We start from the raw sequence: 14,853 nt of genomic DNA, 5'->3' as shown, positions 1-14,853 counted from the left end.
CTCGACTCGACTCTGACGTCCTGCTCGTCGTCTGGCGTTGCGACGGTCGACGTCTCGTGCATCTGCACTTGCTCGCTCGACTCCAACAGAGGAAGGATACGTGCATGGCGTATCACGAAAGCTTCGAGGTGCTCGGAAACCTTGTTGGAACCCCACCGGCAGGCATGCTGCCACGCTACTTACCGACCACGCTGCCACGCCAATGTCGCTTGATTTTGCCGCTTGAATTTCCCGCCTAAACCCGCTCCGACATATTCCAACGATCCGGAGCGCGGGGTTCATCGTTGAAGTCGGGTTCGGTCTTGCTGGCGCTTGGGCGAACCCCCGCGGGGGAAATGCCGCCGTTGTAGTCAGCTTTTACTGTGCAGTCACCAAAGCACACCAGTCAGTCTAGTCCGTCTGCTCGCTCTACGAAGCCTCCCCTCGCGACTCAGTTCAACAACGAGGCAAGGCCCCGGCGCCGGCCCGTGAAAGTTCGCATGCACATCCGTCGGCAGATCCCCCGAAACTGCTCGGTTTCTCGTGTCGGTAATTTATTGTCCCATTTTATGTAATTCCCATCCTATCATACCTATACTACACTCCGCCGAAATAGACGCAGACGCTTTTATAAAATTCCGGCCACCTGATGGCTGTACTTGCGATTCCGTCTGCCCACCTCTGATATACCCAAATCCAGTCTCTGAGCCATTACCTGCCTCTACTCGTCGTCGTCGTCTGCCATGCTGGTGTCTGCTGCTGGACGTGCCTCGTCGTCAGAGTGGGCGTCGGCACCGTTCTTGGTCGGACCCTCATCTTCGTCTTCCTCGTCACTGTCAATGACTCTGCCTCTTCTCGACCGTGAAGCCTGCTGCCGCCTGCTGACACCAGCATCCTCATCGTCGTCTTCATCGTCGTTCTTGTTGTCCACATCCATCCGGTCATCCTCGTCGCCATTCTTGTCTCCAGCGTCGGATAACGGAGAGCTAGCCTTCTCAAGAGCCCTTTCTGCGCGCTCGAGGGGATCCTCATCGTCGTCGTCGTCGTCGCTGTCCACGACGATTTCGGCGGACTTGTACTTGGTGTTGTTGACGGATTCCTTCTTTGTGAGACGGCGCTTCTTTTTCGTGGGACGTTCCTCTCCAGATTCGTCGCCATCGGTTTCCGCCCTCTTCTTGCGAGACCCCCTCTTTGGACGACTTTCACCATCGCCTCTCGGCGCCGGCTTCTTCTTCCGCTTCACCTTCTCGCCCGTTTCCTCGTCTGTGGTCATCTCAGCCTCCTGACGAGCCTTGTCCTCTTCGGCGCGGCGCTCGGCAATCTCTCGGTCCCTTGCAGCAATCTCCTCTCTTTCCCTCTTGATCTTCTCTTGCTTTTCTCGCTCCTTCTCCAGAGCTTTCTGGCGCTCCTCTTCGCGCCGGCGAAGCTCCGCTTGACGTTGCTCCAGTGCGGCTTGTAGCTTCTCCTTGTTCTTCTCCTCATACTCCTTCTGGCTGGCGATGGCTCTCTCGAGTTGTTTGCGTTGCGTGTTGCGAGCCATGTTGGCACGCTGTTCGACGTCATGCTTGGGGTAGGGGGTCTGGGGGTGGCCAGCAATCTCGTCCAGTGCTGAGATGGCAGCCTCGAGCCCGGCGGCGGCGTCCTGAAGTTGCGCCACCGTGCGCTGGTTCTCACTCAGCGCATAAACCATTGTCGCCATCTGGATCCGCACAAACGCAACATTGAACTTGTAGTGGACTTGATCCGGAGCAGCTTCAAGAGCCTAAATGTCACAGAATTAGCATCGTAGTCAGCAGAGCTTAGACGGGGGTATATTACCTTCTTGGCATACTCGAGGGACTGTCGGTAAGCATCCAGGTCGCGCTCAGAACGGCCCTTATTGAGCCAAGTGCGGCCTAGGCAAGCAAGAATGACGGGGTCGTTGGACTTGCCCTCCTTTGACAGCGCCGTCTCGTAGTTCTCAATAGCCTTGGTCCATTGCCTCAGCTCAGCGTAGATGTGGCCCAAGTTGACGTAGACATGGGCATCCTTGATGGTGTCCCTGATCTTGACGAAGATGCCAAGAGCCGTCTTGTAGTCCTTCTTGTCCTCCACCAACGCAATGGCGATACCTTGTGCTGCGTAGGCGTTCCTGGGATCCAGAGAGAGGGCCTTCTCGAAGAACTCAACCGCCTTGCTGTAAGTTGCGCTCCGCTTGGCTCTGTCACTGTCCGATTCGCGGCGCATCTCTCGCGCCTGGATCAAGTACAGGTTACCCATACCGACCAGAGCGTATCGGTCGTGCTTATCATAGTTCTGCAGAGTGTGCTTGTAGTGGCGGAACTCGTGGTCCTCGTTGATGTTGTGCGGCCGCTTGCGCGAGTGAACTTTACCCATGTACCAGCCATACAGAGCGCGAACCTCGAGGTCTTGCGGGTTTTCTTGGTACAGCTTCGCGACGGCATCCGGGCCTTCCTTGTTAGGGTTTTTCCTGAGCTTGATATATGCCAGTCGTGTGCGAGCGTCGGTGTAATCATCATGGCGCTTGAGCAAGCCGTCGTAGACCTCAATGGCCTCGTCGAGAAGACCACGAGACTCGTAGCTGCGGCCGAGGTTGAAGCTGATCGTAGTGACGAGAGCATCAGTGTCTATCTCTGAATCCTTTTCGCCGATCTTCATACAAGCGCCCAGGGCAGCCTCAAACATTTCACTTGCTTGCTCATGCCTCTCCGACTGGGAGTAGAAGCACCCGATGTTGTTGAGAAGTTGTGGCGGCAAGAACTTGCGCAGAGCAGCGCGCTTCTCAGCTTCATCTTCGATATCCTTCGGTTGCTCCTCCTCAGGAACCTGCTCGAGCTCAAGTTGCTCGACTTGGAGAAGACACTGCTGAGCCTTGTCCGGGTACTCGGTCTCATAAAGGCGAGCGAGATTGAGGAGAACCGCGGCATCGGGAGACATGCTCTTCTTGGAATCCTTCCAGGCACCGCGAACTCCTTCAAGCAGACCAATTGCCTTCTTCATCTCAGCCGATTTGTCTTCCTTGCCATCGGCGTCCTGGTTGGCAAAGACCTCTTCGGCATACAGAGTTCCCAGCAATATCATGGCCTCGTGACTCTTGGACTGCTGAATTATCTTCTCCAAACGCAACTTTGCCTCGCCCAAATCGCCTCTCAACACGGCAAGCTGAGCAGCACCAAACTTGGCCGGCAAGTATCCACGCTCAGAACCTCCACGAGCGTCGTCGGCCCGGCGATAGAAGTCACTTGCGCGGTCCGGGTCGCCCGTGTAGTGTTCCTTTCGTGCCAGCAGGTACCAGCCGTCGCTAGCAATGGCGTTGACATCCGTGTATTGAATCGCCTTGTGCGCGAGAGAGTCGACTGTAGGCAGCTGTTTGCGGGACAGGAAGTAACCAGCGAAGGTGGCGCATGTGAGGGGCATGTTCTTGTCGAGCTTGAAGGACTTTTGTGTGTATTCGGTCATGGCCTTCTTGTAGAGACGAAGAAAATCGGGACTGTTGGTGGGAATATGGCCACTGGCGTCGAGGTAGTAGAGACCGAGAAGGATGTTGCCGACCTTGTGATCGGGGTTGATCTCGAGAGATCGCTCCCACGCTAGCTTCGCGTCATCCTTGAAGCCAAGCTGCCAGAAGCAGCATCCAATGCCGATTCTCGGATCGGGGTCGACAAAGTCCGGCATCTTCTGCAGAACATCTTGGTAGCATGCCAAGGACTCGGGATATTTTCCAAGCGAGAAGAAAGTGCGCGCTTTGCCCATCATCGCCAACATATTCTTGCCTCCGGAAACTCGAATCGCGTCTTCGAAAGCTTTCAGTGCCGATCGCAGAAGGTCTGCCCTCTCGGAATCAACTTGGCCGTGCCCAGCCGTCTTCGGCGTCTGCAGCGATGCCTTGAGCAACTGGAGAACACCACGGGCGAGGAACAGAGGAGGGAACGCGGGGTTGATGCGCGATGCATCGTTGAGTGTCGAAGTCGCCAGCTGCAGGTAGTATTCTTTCGTCTTTGCCTCGGAGGCTAGCTCGCCATCGGGGGGCAGGCGCGGCGCCTCGCGGCTCTTCCACAAGTACATCCAGCAGAGGCAAGAGATCATGCTAAGCTTCTCCTTGGGGCCGTTGTCGCGCATCGCGTTTCCACCACGAACCAGCATTTCGATAGCATGGTCGATCTTCTTCTGCTTGGCGTAGGCCAGCGAAACGGTCATCCAGTAGGTACGAGCGGCGCGCTCATTTTCGAAGAGGGTGCAAAGTTCGGTCGGGTCGTCGAATAGCTCGAGGAGATCGATTTCGACGGCCTCATCTTCGGCTTCGCCCTGAACAGGAACGTCGATGGCAGCCGGGATGTCAGAGAACCGTTTGCTGACTGGCGCACTCGTTGTGCCATTGGCACCGTTCATCGCGCCGTTCCGGTAGGCTGACATTGTGGCGGATGAGAGGCTATGACATGCCTCGGATGGATATGGCGATGGGATGGGTTGACGAGAAAGCAGTAATTAAGAAATTCGGGGGAGCTGGGATGAGGCTGAGGAAAGGATCACTCAGTCGCGTTGGCCTTGCACAGGTGGGTCTGTAAAGACGCTAGTGGGGCTCTCCTGCATTCACCGAGCTGCTGCCAATGTATGCTTTGATTGGCTGATGTATTTGAAGTAGACAGTACTTTTGAAGACCAGACTATTGCCCTGCGTCTCAGGTACCGAGGACCTAGCTAGCTCACTTACACGCACCTACAACTACCATACACTTGGTCGTTCTTTCCCTTCCAGCATGAATCAAGAAGAAAAATATGAAGGTGAAGCTTGAGTTTGATGGAATCACTAGTGAGATTTTGATCCAACTTCGGTTCATAGTTCAATTCACACGGAGGCTGCGGAAAACTTTTTTTCAATAGTGAAATGAATGTGTTTGAAATTGGAAGAGAGCAGTAAAGAACGACTAACACCTCCTTCCCCCAAACATTGCTCCTAGTTGAGGTCTTGACCGTCTCTCGACTGTCTCTCTGATATCCCACTTCAAGCCATATGCAGTCTTCTCCCACTCCTCCTCATCTCAAATCAGAACGCCTCCACCCTCATCACCGATCCGACTTGAGCTGTGAAGACTCCATCATGCCAGCCATCTCTTCATCCGGGGCGAGACTCAACTCTTGGGTCCTCAGATCACATTTTGAAGATTCGAGTCGAATTTTCGCACGGCAAGCCGAGGAGCCGACCGGGCCACTGCCTCCCACATCGCCAGATTCAGACACCACCTGCTTTGGATGGGGATGTCTTACAGAGGCTCAACAGGCCGGAATTATCGTCTGCATCGCCGTGGTCTTTGCTGTCTTTGCATTCTCTCTATGGTTCTTCCTCAAGTCGAAGAAAAAGAAGAAGGAATGGACGGATCAAGATTTCGTTCTCGTCCGCAAGGCACGCCGCCGTCGGCGCAAAGTTGATAGCCGGGCCAGCTCCATCGTTACTCAGCCATCGATTCCGTTCAGACATAACGGACTTTCTGTTATACAACAGCCACCGCCAATTATGATCACTCCCCCGACCTTCTTTCATATTCCCCCACCCCCTCCACCGCCCGTTCCGGTTTATGTACCGACGCCGATGCCGATCCCGGCGCCGATACCTCCGCCTCAACCTATGTACCCATTGGTCTACCAGCCATATCTAAACCACGGCGTGTCTATTCAAGGCGGCTATCAACACCCGTTCCCGCCTCAGAGAACTTATGCGGCTCCTGTCGCCCAAAACAGCCGTCAAGGACAACAAGTACCGCAGCCGCCTTCTCAGAACATATGGTCAAACCAACCATGGACACATCCTCGAGGTGACTCGCGTCCACAAGAGGCGTCAAGTGGACGGCCGTCACTCGCCCGCAGGCTATTCGGAATCTTCAGCACCCCGGTAGGCAGAGCCTCAACCATTGCGAGCTCAGACTCCAATTCTCTCCATGCGGTGTCTACAAGGGACAGCCATCAATCGAGATTGTCAATGACGTCCGTCACCACTCCCCCCTCACCAGAAACACGTAAAAAGCCCGAAGCCAGTCGCAGCACACAGAACGTTGCCTCTCCCTGCGGAGCTACTGTTGCCAGCGACGACTACGTCTTGTCCGCCGAGCAACGCGACGGCCCATCGCGCAAACCAGGAAAGAAGCAGACCGCAACAATCAAGAAGGACTCAATCGAGTCCAAGACCTCATTGAAGGTGCACACGACAACTGAGGAAACGAGGAATCGAAAGAAGGGAAAAGAGAAGGCGAAGCTTGACGTTGAACAAGACATCCCTGCCGGTCAAAGCCACCACAGAGATGAGCCTCGTCACAGCCCTCTTAAGATCAAGCCAATGAGAAGGTATGAAAAGAACCTCACGGAGGCGAAGATAGCAAAGCTAATTAGAGAAAGTGCTCTCAAAACGCGGGTCACAGCCATCCCGAGATCCAAGTTAGAGACCTCTCCGCGTATGACGGGTGCTCTAGGAAGCCCCAAGTTGGTGCCTTGACCTTCAACCCCTTACTATCTGCTGATAATTCCCTAGAGTTGACGACATACCTTCACACAATCGACCTGCGACATCTTCAATGGCTGTGGAAGGCGGGCAGTCCAAAAGCCCAGATTACGAGAGCTCATTTATCAGAATTGATGGGAAGGCTGACACAACCACCAGACAGAATGTAAATCACAAAGTCGTCAAACGCAAGACGGAGATCGACAGGGATGGATCACCCAAGAAAGCTCGAAAGGATCCGATGGAGGTGACGCTTCGCACAGTTGAAATGGTTGGCCGGCTCTCGACGGGTGATCTCAGTTACCCCATACAAGGAACTCGCGACAACCAAGTCACTCCTCAGCGAGACCCTCCGAAGATACAGGAGTACAGGTATGATTGACTTAAGCATTAGAGGTTGCTCCCAAACTTACAATTGAATGCAGCACGCCGTATCATGATGAATCGGATAGCGCTGAGGAATTCGACACCGACTCGCCGCCGCCTTCTCCGCCAAGGCCAGTTCATCAAGGCGGCGGTCGATACGCACCGGACCAGCTTCGCCGTGTAGCATAGACAAAGTTGGGTGAAATTGCTGAAACGAACACGACGTCGTTCTGAGATGACTAGCCATGGGAAGCAAGAGACATGGCAGAAACATGTTTTTGGTACGAATCCATTTTGGCATGGATTTTTAATGATGGATGGAGTGGTCTCAGGAGTCTGAGGGTTGCTTGACAGGTCCACAGGATGCTCAGATGATGGAGTCAGGTTACGGCGGCAGATGAACCGCAGGGGTGTGTTCAACCAAGCCAATACAAACAAAGATTCCCCTTGACAGTTGCATGTGTGCATTCATAATTCAGAGATGTGCCGAGATGTGCATATTCCAGAACAAAACAGCGGCACTGCGGGTTGCTAAAGCAGGGGTAAGTCAGGTAGTTGTGTCACTCTGGCCTGTGCGACAGTAGGACAAAGTGGTGAGGTAAGGCACATTTGGGGGCATCCATTGGCTGAGAAGGTGAACTGGAGCTGGTGAGTGGAGTAAGGTGAGGTGAGGTACAAACAGGTAGGTACCTGCTGAGCTACTGGGGAATGAAAGGTACCACCCAGTCCGGGTGTGTAAGGTAGGTAAGGCCAAAGCAGGCCCCGGAGGTGGCTTCGTCATTGCCTGGGTCTCCGGCCGGAATGGCACTTGCACCTGCTGCACCCTGGAGCTTACCTTAGTCCAACCACCACACGAACCTCACCACTGATCAACCTCTTTCCCCCACGCCCGACCGACCTCTTGTCCGCACTTCGACCGCATCCACAGTCTTCCCTGGGACTTGGGTTCTATCACTGAGCTACTGGGATATTTTTTTCTCGACTCCGATACTCACAATCACCCGATCGCTGATTGTCGCATGCCAACGACTGCCTCCACACCCCTCCCCCGCTACACCCGGCTCAGCTGCGCATCCCCCCGGCGCGCAGCCTAACTGAGACCGCAAACCCTTTCGCACGATTGAATCACAGCCTATAGCTTTGTTTGCTGTTGTCTTCAGTCACGGCTAGCATCATGTGGAACGACGAGGATAACAACCCCTATGGGACCAGCTTCGACAGGCGGGACAGCCTGACTTCCTCCTCGGCCAACCCGGCCTCTCCTACCTCTCGTGAGTGTATGTTGCGACCATCCCCCCAATACAACACCAGGCGACCAGCAAGATTCTCAAGATGATGGAAACCATAGATCTGGATGATTCCTCAGACAGTGCTGATGCCGACTGGGAGACTCTAGACCAGCGATTCGACATCCCTCAGACCCCGTCCACTACAAGCGACGAGGCTCCCCAGAATCGCGGCCTCGGCCACGACGAGAGCGAGGTTGAGAGCAGTGACAATGAGCCTATTGCTAGAGACAGGGGCGATATCGTCCCTCGCCCAAAGCCCGGTGGCTACGAGAGTCGCGTCGAGCAGATTCTCTACGAGAACCCGTCGATGCCCATCCTCATTACGGATGCAGGAAAGAGCGCAGAGAGTGGTGGTAGATACATTGTCTACACCATTCGCACCGGGGCAAGTTGGTTGAATAGTTCATACGGGGCTGTGTGCTGACAAGAAACTAGAACCTCGAGGTCCGCCGACGATACTCAGAGTTCGCTTCGCTGCGAGAAGCGCTTACCCGTCTGCATCCCACCCTGATCATACCCCCCATTCCCGAGAAGCACACAATGGCCGACTACGCCGCGAACCCCACGAACGCGAAGCAAGACCAGCAGATTATTGACTTGCGCAAGCGCATGCTCGCTGTGTTTCTGAACCGCTGCCGGCGCATGGAAGAAGTCCGAGTCGATGGGGTGTGGTGGAGATTTCTTGACCCCAATGCTAGCTGGGTGAGTCCATGTCATCGTTGCGATAGTATTATTGTGGCTGATTTTTCTTCAGAGTGAGGTCCTGCACTCTCACCCCGTAGCCTCAGTCCCCAAGTCCGTCCTGAAGGCGCCCCCTCTGGATCCAGCGAATCCTACACCCGCCCACGCCTTCCTTCCCGTACCAGCCAGCTCCGCGAAGTTGAGAACAACGGGAGGCCCAGGTGTCGATCCCAACGCCATTGCCGGAACAGGCTCTCATGTATTTGGCCGATTCCCCCCCGACAGCCATAACCTTAGCGAACAGGAACTCGACCCGTACTTCATCACGTATGAAGCCTCGATTAAGGAACTGGAGCAACTTTTGTCTGGATCTATGGAAAAGGTCAACCGTCGGACACTCAGCCATCTGTCAGCCCTTGCTGCCGATCTCTGCGAACTGGGTTCCAAGTTCAACGCTTTTGCGCTGTCGGAACAGGCACCGTCATTGGGACCTGCGCTTGAGAGGGTGGGACAGGCCGCCGACTCGTCATACATTGCAACGGAAGAACTGTCCGGATCGCTCGGTGCAAGCTTTGCGGAGCCTATGCGCGAGAATGCGCAATTTGCGGGCGTTGTCCGCAGCGTACTCAAGTACAGAGTTCTGAAGCGCGTGCAGCAAGAGCAGACGAGCGATGAACTCAACAAGAAGATTGCGCTGCTTGATCAGCTGGAGCGGAGCGAGCAAGAAGCCAAACGCATTGAGCAGTACTTGAGTAGCAGTCAACAGATTACACCCCCGCCGAAGCGATCAACGAGCCTTAGAGAGGCGGGAACGTCGAACCATCAACGTGAGGGTAGCGTCGAAGATACGGCATCCATCGACTCCGACTTTCCTCCCACCCACGGTGAGCCGGCGCCATCAGCAAGCCAGGGAGTACCGCAGAGAAGCAACTCAACGCCAGGTCATAAGAAGGCCGCGAGCAGCAACTCTATCACGAACAAGATTTTCGGACCGATTCGCCATGCGATTCAAGGAGTGGCAGACGTCGACCCTGAGAGGACGCGCCGCGACATGATCGGAAAGACCAGAGAGAGCATCGAGCAGCTGGAGCAGGCCAAAGTGGTATCTGAACATGACGTCAAGGAGGCCAGCGCCAGCATCTTGAAGGATCTCAAAAGATTCCAGGGAGAGAAGGAAGAGGATTTGCGCCGTTACATGGTAAGTTTTGCGGTATCTATGACATTACCGTAGCTAACACGACAACAGCTGGCGTATGCCAAGAGCCAGATCGAATGGGCAAAGAAGAACAAGGAGACTTGGGAAGATGCCAAGGCCGAGGTCAGCAAGATTGACGAGAGCTAGGTGTGAGTTGAGGTAACGGGACATGAATTTGCGCGTGGATATCAGAACAGCTCCAGCTCAAAGCTGCCGGCTTGTTCCTATAATTTGACGAGGCGTTGATTCTGCAGGCTTGGATGAGGTTCGCTCGTCAATTGGCGAAACGACGAAGGTCATTTGGCGTTTACGAGGGCTTGCCGTTCGTAAAAGCCATTGAATAGTCCATGAAATAATCAGATTAGTTCAGCTTGCTGTTCCAGACTGAGTTCATCTTGTGACTGTGACACCTTGAAAGAAAGTAGTTGAGCCATTTCGTAAACACTAAAAATGGCTTGGCGCAGCTTGGCATATCCTTTCTCATAACGTTCCTAGCAGGTTCGGGCTGTCGCGAGTTCCAGGCTCCAGCACACCTCCCTATGGTATCGCTTATCGATAAGAAACCGATAAAGCTCCGAGACTTTTCGTCGTCGCGAGGCTAGGCCGGACCTGTTTGTACTTTCTCCTTTGCGCAACACAACACACAAGATGGACGGCGTACAGCCGCCCCCAGAGGGCCCAATCGCCTCAATCGCAGAACCCGGCATCAAGGCCGAGGGGCAGCTGCTCTTCGACCTGCGTCGGGAGGTTGCAAATCTCCTGCATCGCAATCAAACGAGCTTCCCCGGCGCACAGCCCGTCAGCTTCGCGCGCAAGCACCTGGACGAGCTCCGGAACAAAGAGTGAGTGCACCTTTTCCCCGCCCGCGCCCATCCCTCTCGCCTGCCGTAGAGGAGTCGGACAACACCAAGAAGATGAGAAAACGCGCGAGTAGATTTGCTGACTCAACGCGACGAATAGTTACTACGTCTGCGAGAAGTCGGACGGCATCCGGTACCTGCTGTACCTGACCGAGGACGAGAGCGGCCGCGAGATTCACTACCTCATCGACCGCAAAAACGACTATTGGTTCATCAAGAACAGCAGCTTCCACTTCCCGCGCAAAGATGACGTGGGCAAGCACCACACGCGCACCATCGTCGACGGCGAGCTGGTCATGGACGACGTTGGCGGCGGTCAAAAGGCCCCTCGCTTCCTCGTCTTCGATTGCCTGGTTCTCGACGGCCAGGACCTCATGTCGCGCACCCTCGATAAGCGCCTGGCGTACTTCCAGGAAAACATCTACAAGCCTTATCGAGATTTGTTCAAGCAGTACCCGGAGGAGAAGGACTTCCAGCCGTTTCTCGTAGAGATGAAGTCGATGCAGCTCTCGTACGGCATAGAAATGATGTTTCGCGAAATCCTGCCCAAGCTGCGACACGGCAACGACGGCCTCATCTTCACGTGCGTATCATCCGACTACAAGCACGGCACCGACCCGCACATCCTCAAGTGGAAGCCGCCTGAAGAGAACACGGTGGATTGCCGGCTACGCTTGAACTTTCCGACGGTCCACCCGGACGAGAACTTTGACGACTTTACGGAGCCGTACATTGACTACGAAAGTGTGCCGCGTTCGGAGCTGTGGAGCTTCATGGGCGACGGACAGTATCAGTTCTTCTCGGAGGTGCACATCACCGAGGATGAGTGGGAGACGCTCAAGTCCCTTGGGGATCCGCTGAACAACCGTATCGTCGAGTGCCACAAGGACGACAAGAACCGGTGGAGGATCATCCGCTTCCGCGATGATAAGGCCGAGGCCAATCACATCTCCACGATCAAGAGCGTGATGGAGAGTATCGAGGACCGCGTCACGGAGAAGGACCTAGCTGAGGCGGCCAAGGGAATCAAAGACTGCTGGAAAACGAGGAAAAGATGAGCGACCCGCTAATCGCGTGTTCAAAAACATCCCGTGGCGACTCCCGGAGTGAGGTTGTCCGGAGGCTTCGCGAGTTCTGGAGCGGCAGGGTTTGTATGTGTGTGTGTGTGTGAGTACGGGCGACAGAGGCGTCTTGGTGTTTACGCTGGCAGCCGAGAAAAGAGTGGGTGATGGCGGTCTGAAAAAGAGAAGAGAGCTCGCAAGACTTCTTCTTCTTTTGCAAACATCATATTGCGTCTTGGTCTCAACAACTTTTTGGGGGCGCCGGGCTTCGATAGGCGCACGATAGCAGTTATTTCGGCGTTTGCAGCTCAGGATATCAGGCATGGGTCGGACTCAAGGGGATTCGCTCATCAATTTTGCGGTATGGCCCGCCAGGGTCGTCATTGTTACTATTATACAAGTCGAGCGAAGAAGAAAACAAAATAACCACATTTAATAACGCAGCTCGGAGAAAGACATGATGCATTATGGTTGTTGACGAGTATGTTCTACATTCACAAGCCAAACGGGAAGAAGAAGTCAAGGGGTTGTCTGTCTCGCAGCGCAGCGCCCCCTTCACCTTGACTCAGCAAGGTCTTGGCTATCCTTTCTCGCCAGAACCGTAAAGGGCACGTTTTGGCAACTTTCGGATGAGCAAGGGAGAAAAAAAGTATCCCTACAGCACTAGCGATTAGCTCAGCTAGGATCCAAGGTACCTACTATGAGATGCGCATGGTCGAGCTATACAGAATGCATGTGAACGAAGCCCCGCGTCACTGCTGATTCCCTCAGGAGCTTCCCAACAAACTCAGGGCAGGTAATAGCCAGCAGCTGGCTGGCTTTCCCGCCTTACCTACATAGGCGCCCCTGGCAGTAGCAGCACGCAGGCGGCAGCACCCCGCCATTGCAGCCAGCCCGGGCAGGCAGGGACCGATCCAGGCACGGGCTTCCGCAAACCTCGAAGACGTCACAAACCTAAAGTTTCCCAATCTTACCTTAGCAGCGACGACGAACCACCCGGCCGGCGGCGAAGGGAGGAACACTGGGAGTTCCGATAGAGCTAATCTTGAACCTCAATTGCCCTGTCCCATTACTATTCTCCTTGCCATGACCCTCCTCAGCGCGTCCAACTTACACACCCGTCCGTGATACGTTCAATTGGCCCTCCAACAACCTAGTAACACCAAGTTTCCCCCATCCGCCCACCATGATTCTCGGCCCCGTGTCGCTGCTCGATTGCCTGGTCTTTGTTATATTCCTGACGCCCCAGCTCTTGCTCAATGTCGGCTTCTTCCCCACGGCGGTGGTGGCCATCAAGGCGTTGCCCTTCCTGCTGTTCGAGCTTCCCAGCTCGCTGTTCCGCGAACGGTTCCTGCTGAGCCCGGACGAGAGGTCGCCGTTCGTGCAGCGGGCGAGTTTCTTCGAAGACCTCGTCATCCGCTGCGTGCGCTACGCCTTTGCGAACCTGCCCACTAACATTGGCCGCGTCTTCTTCTCAAAGTACATCTCATTGCCGTTCCTACGGTTCCGCATGCTGCGGCATGGGTACATCAGATCACCCGTCAGCTGGCGGGAGTACAAACAACATGTAAGTCTAGTTTGCCCCATTTTCTTCACGTGTGAGATGCGGTGGCTTAGTTCTCGATGGCAGGGTCGCCATGGATTCCAGGGCGTCTGGATCAACAAGGACGCTACCAAACCACCCGATGTTGTCGTTTACTATGCACATGGCGGCGGATTCGCCATGGGTTCTGCCTACTTCTACCTCGAATTCCTCCTGTCGTGGCACGCGCTGCTGGTTCAGCAAGGCTACCAGAACCCAGCCATCTTTGCGCTCGAGTACACGCTCGTTCCCGACGAGAAGTACCCGACGCAGGTGTACGAGACCTTGAGGGGATATAAGCATGTGCTCTCCATTGCGGGAGACCCGAAGAAAGTGGTCATTGCAGGGGACTCGGCAGGAGGGACTTTGATGTTGACGCTGCTGCTGGAGCTGGGCCACATGAATGAAGCAAGAGCATTCAAGGAGAAAGGGGACGACTCTGCACCATCGGAGGGCGAAAGCCAGCAGTCGCTTCGGCGAGCTTCGGAATCGCCGCTCCCAGGATTCTGCGTGTTAATTTCGCCATGGGCACGACTGATATCAACCAAACACGAAAACTCGGCCAGCGATTACCTTGACCGCGACACGCTGTGGAAATACGCGACACAGTATGCCGGACACACACATGCCTACGACCAAACGGCGTCTCCCGGGCAGTGCGGCGATCATCGGGTGTGGGCGGAAGCTAGCCCGCCATGCGGCTTCTTCATCACATACGGATCCGAGGAAGTGTTTGCGCCGGATATCAAGGACCTGATCAACACATTGGTGAAGAGTACCGAGGTAGACAGCCGCAGCGAGGACGGCGGGATCCACGCCTGGCCCGTAGTATCGCTGTTCTTGTCAAGCACAGAGGACAAGAGGCTCAAGGGTCTGCGGACACTAACGTCAGCCATACGGAAGCACATTCAGTAAGCCGTCTGCCAAGGGGGCGGATGCCGGTCGGGGTCAGATTAGATCAAGTAAAAAACTGTCATGGACCGAGGCGCACAACCTCGAAACCAGAGCTGGAGGACTCGGCTTCTGCAGTCGTGTCCTATTGTTGGTCTCCAGCTATTTCTCTATCTTTATCATCATCCGTGACGACCAATAGAAGGTAGGCGCTGGGGCGGGTGCGCAAACAATAGAATTGATTTCGTGGTTTGATTACCTGCATGATTGAAATGCGTTCCTGCATACCGGGCCGTTGGCCAAGTGGGAGATTGCAGCGGTAGTGGCGGGATTTCTGCCGAGGGATCGCGAGCAAACATGTCCGTGTTTGCAGAGACGCGTTGAGAGATGCAGATGAGTTCTTGCACACAGGTCCAGCCCCCGAGCGGAGACAAGTGCGACTCGCGACGGGAGGGTCGTC

The 14,853-nt window shown here is 55.0% G+C and overlaps 5 protein-coding genes across 5 annotated transcripts; 4 read left to right on the top strand and 1 right to left on the bottom strand.

Moving 5' to 3' along the window:
- Positions 1–700: 700 nt before the first annotated feature.
- On the bottom strand, positions 701–4,392 carry tpr1 (Tetratricopeptide repeat protein 1; the record flags this gene model as incomplete). Its single annotated transcript, XM_032034601.1, has 2 exons — positions 701–1,741; positions 1,798–4,392. The coding sequence occupies 2 exons, from the start codon at positions 4,390–4,392 to the stop codon at positions 701–703; spliced, it is 3,636 nt and encodes a 1,211-aa protein (XP_031886426.1).
- A 1,560-nt stretch (positions 4,393–5,952) lies between these two features.
- On the top strand, positions 5,953–7,023 carry CGGC5_v001528 (uncharacterized protein; the record flags this gene model as incomplete). Its single annotated transcript, XM_066150844.1, has 4 exons — positions 5,953–6,314; positions 6,366–6,449; positions 6,499–6,840; positions 6,894–7,023. 4 exons carry the CDS (start codon positions 5,953–5,955, stop codon positions 7,021–7,023), a joined length of 918 nt encoding a protein of 305 aa, XP_066009851.1.
- A 985-nt stretch (positions 7,024–8,008) lies between these two features.
- Positions 8,009–10,146, top strand: ATG20 (Autophagy-related protein 20; the record flags this gene model as incomplete). Its single annotated transcript, XM_066150843.1, has 5 exons — positions 8,009–8,111; positions 8,231–8,512; positions 8,587–8,825; positions 8,878–10,002; positions 10,051–10,146. 5 exons carry the CDS (start codon positions 8,009–8,011, stop codon positions 10,144–10,146), a joined length of 1,845 nt encoding a protein of 614 aa, XP_066009720.1.
- A 501-nt stretch (positions 10,147–10,647) lies between these two features.
- Positions 10,648–11,917, top strand: rnp-2 (mRNA-capping enzyme subunit alpha; the record flags this gene model as incomplete). The annotated part of the gene is made up of 2 exons (XM_032034596.1): positions 10,648–10,841; positions 10,960–11,917. 2 exons carry the CDS (start codon positions 10,648–10,650, stop codon positions 11,915–11,917), a joined length of 1,152 nt encoding a protein of 383 aa, XP_031886496.1.
- Positions 11,918–13,106: 1,189 nt separating this feature from the next.
- SAY1 (Steryl acetyl hydrolase 1) lies at positions 13,107–14,417 on the top strand (the record flags this gene model as incomplete). The annotated part of the gene is made up of 2 exons (XM_032034595.1): positions 13,107–13,487; positions 13,551–14,417. The coding sequence occupies 2 exons, from the start codon at positions 13,107–13,109 to the stop codon at positions 14,415–14,417; spliced, it is 1,248 nt and encodes a 415-aa protein (XP_031886495.1).
- Between the last annotated feature and the right edge of the window lie 436 nt (positions 14,418–14,853).

The sequence above is a fragment of the Colletotrichum fructicola genome (assembly GCF_000319635.2).
Source record: "Colletotrichum fructicola Nara gc5 chromosome Unknown KSG_Nara_v1_contig01, whole genome shotgun sequence".
NCBI lineage: Eukaryota > Fungi > Ascomycota > Sordariomycetes > Glomerellales > Glomerellaceae > Colletotrichum > Colletotrichum fructicola.
The sequence above is the reverse complement of the archived record's forward strand: the minus strand, read 5'-3'. Positions and strand labels throughout refer to the sequence as shown.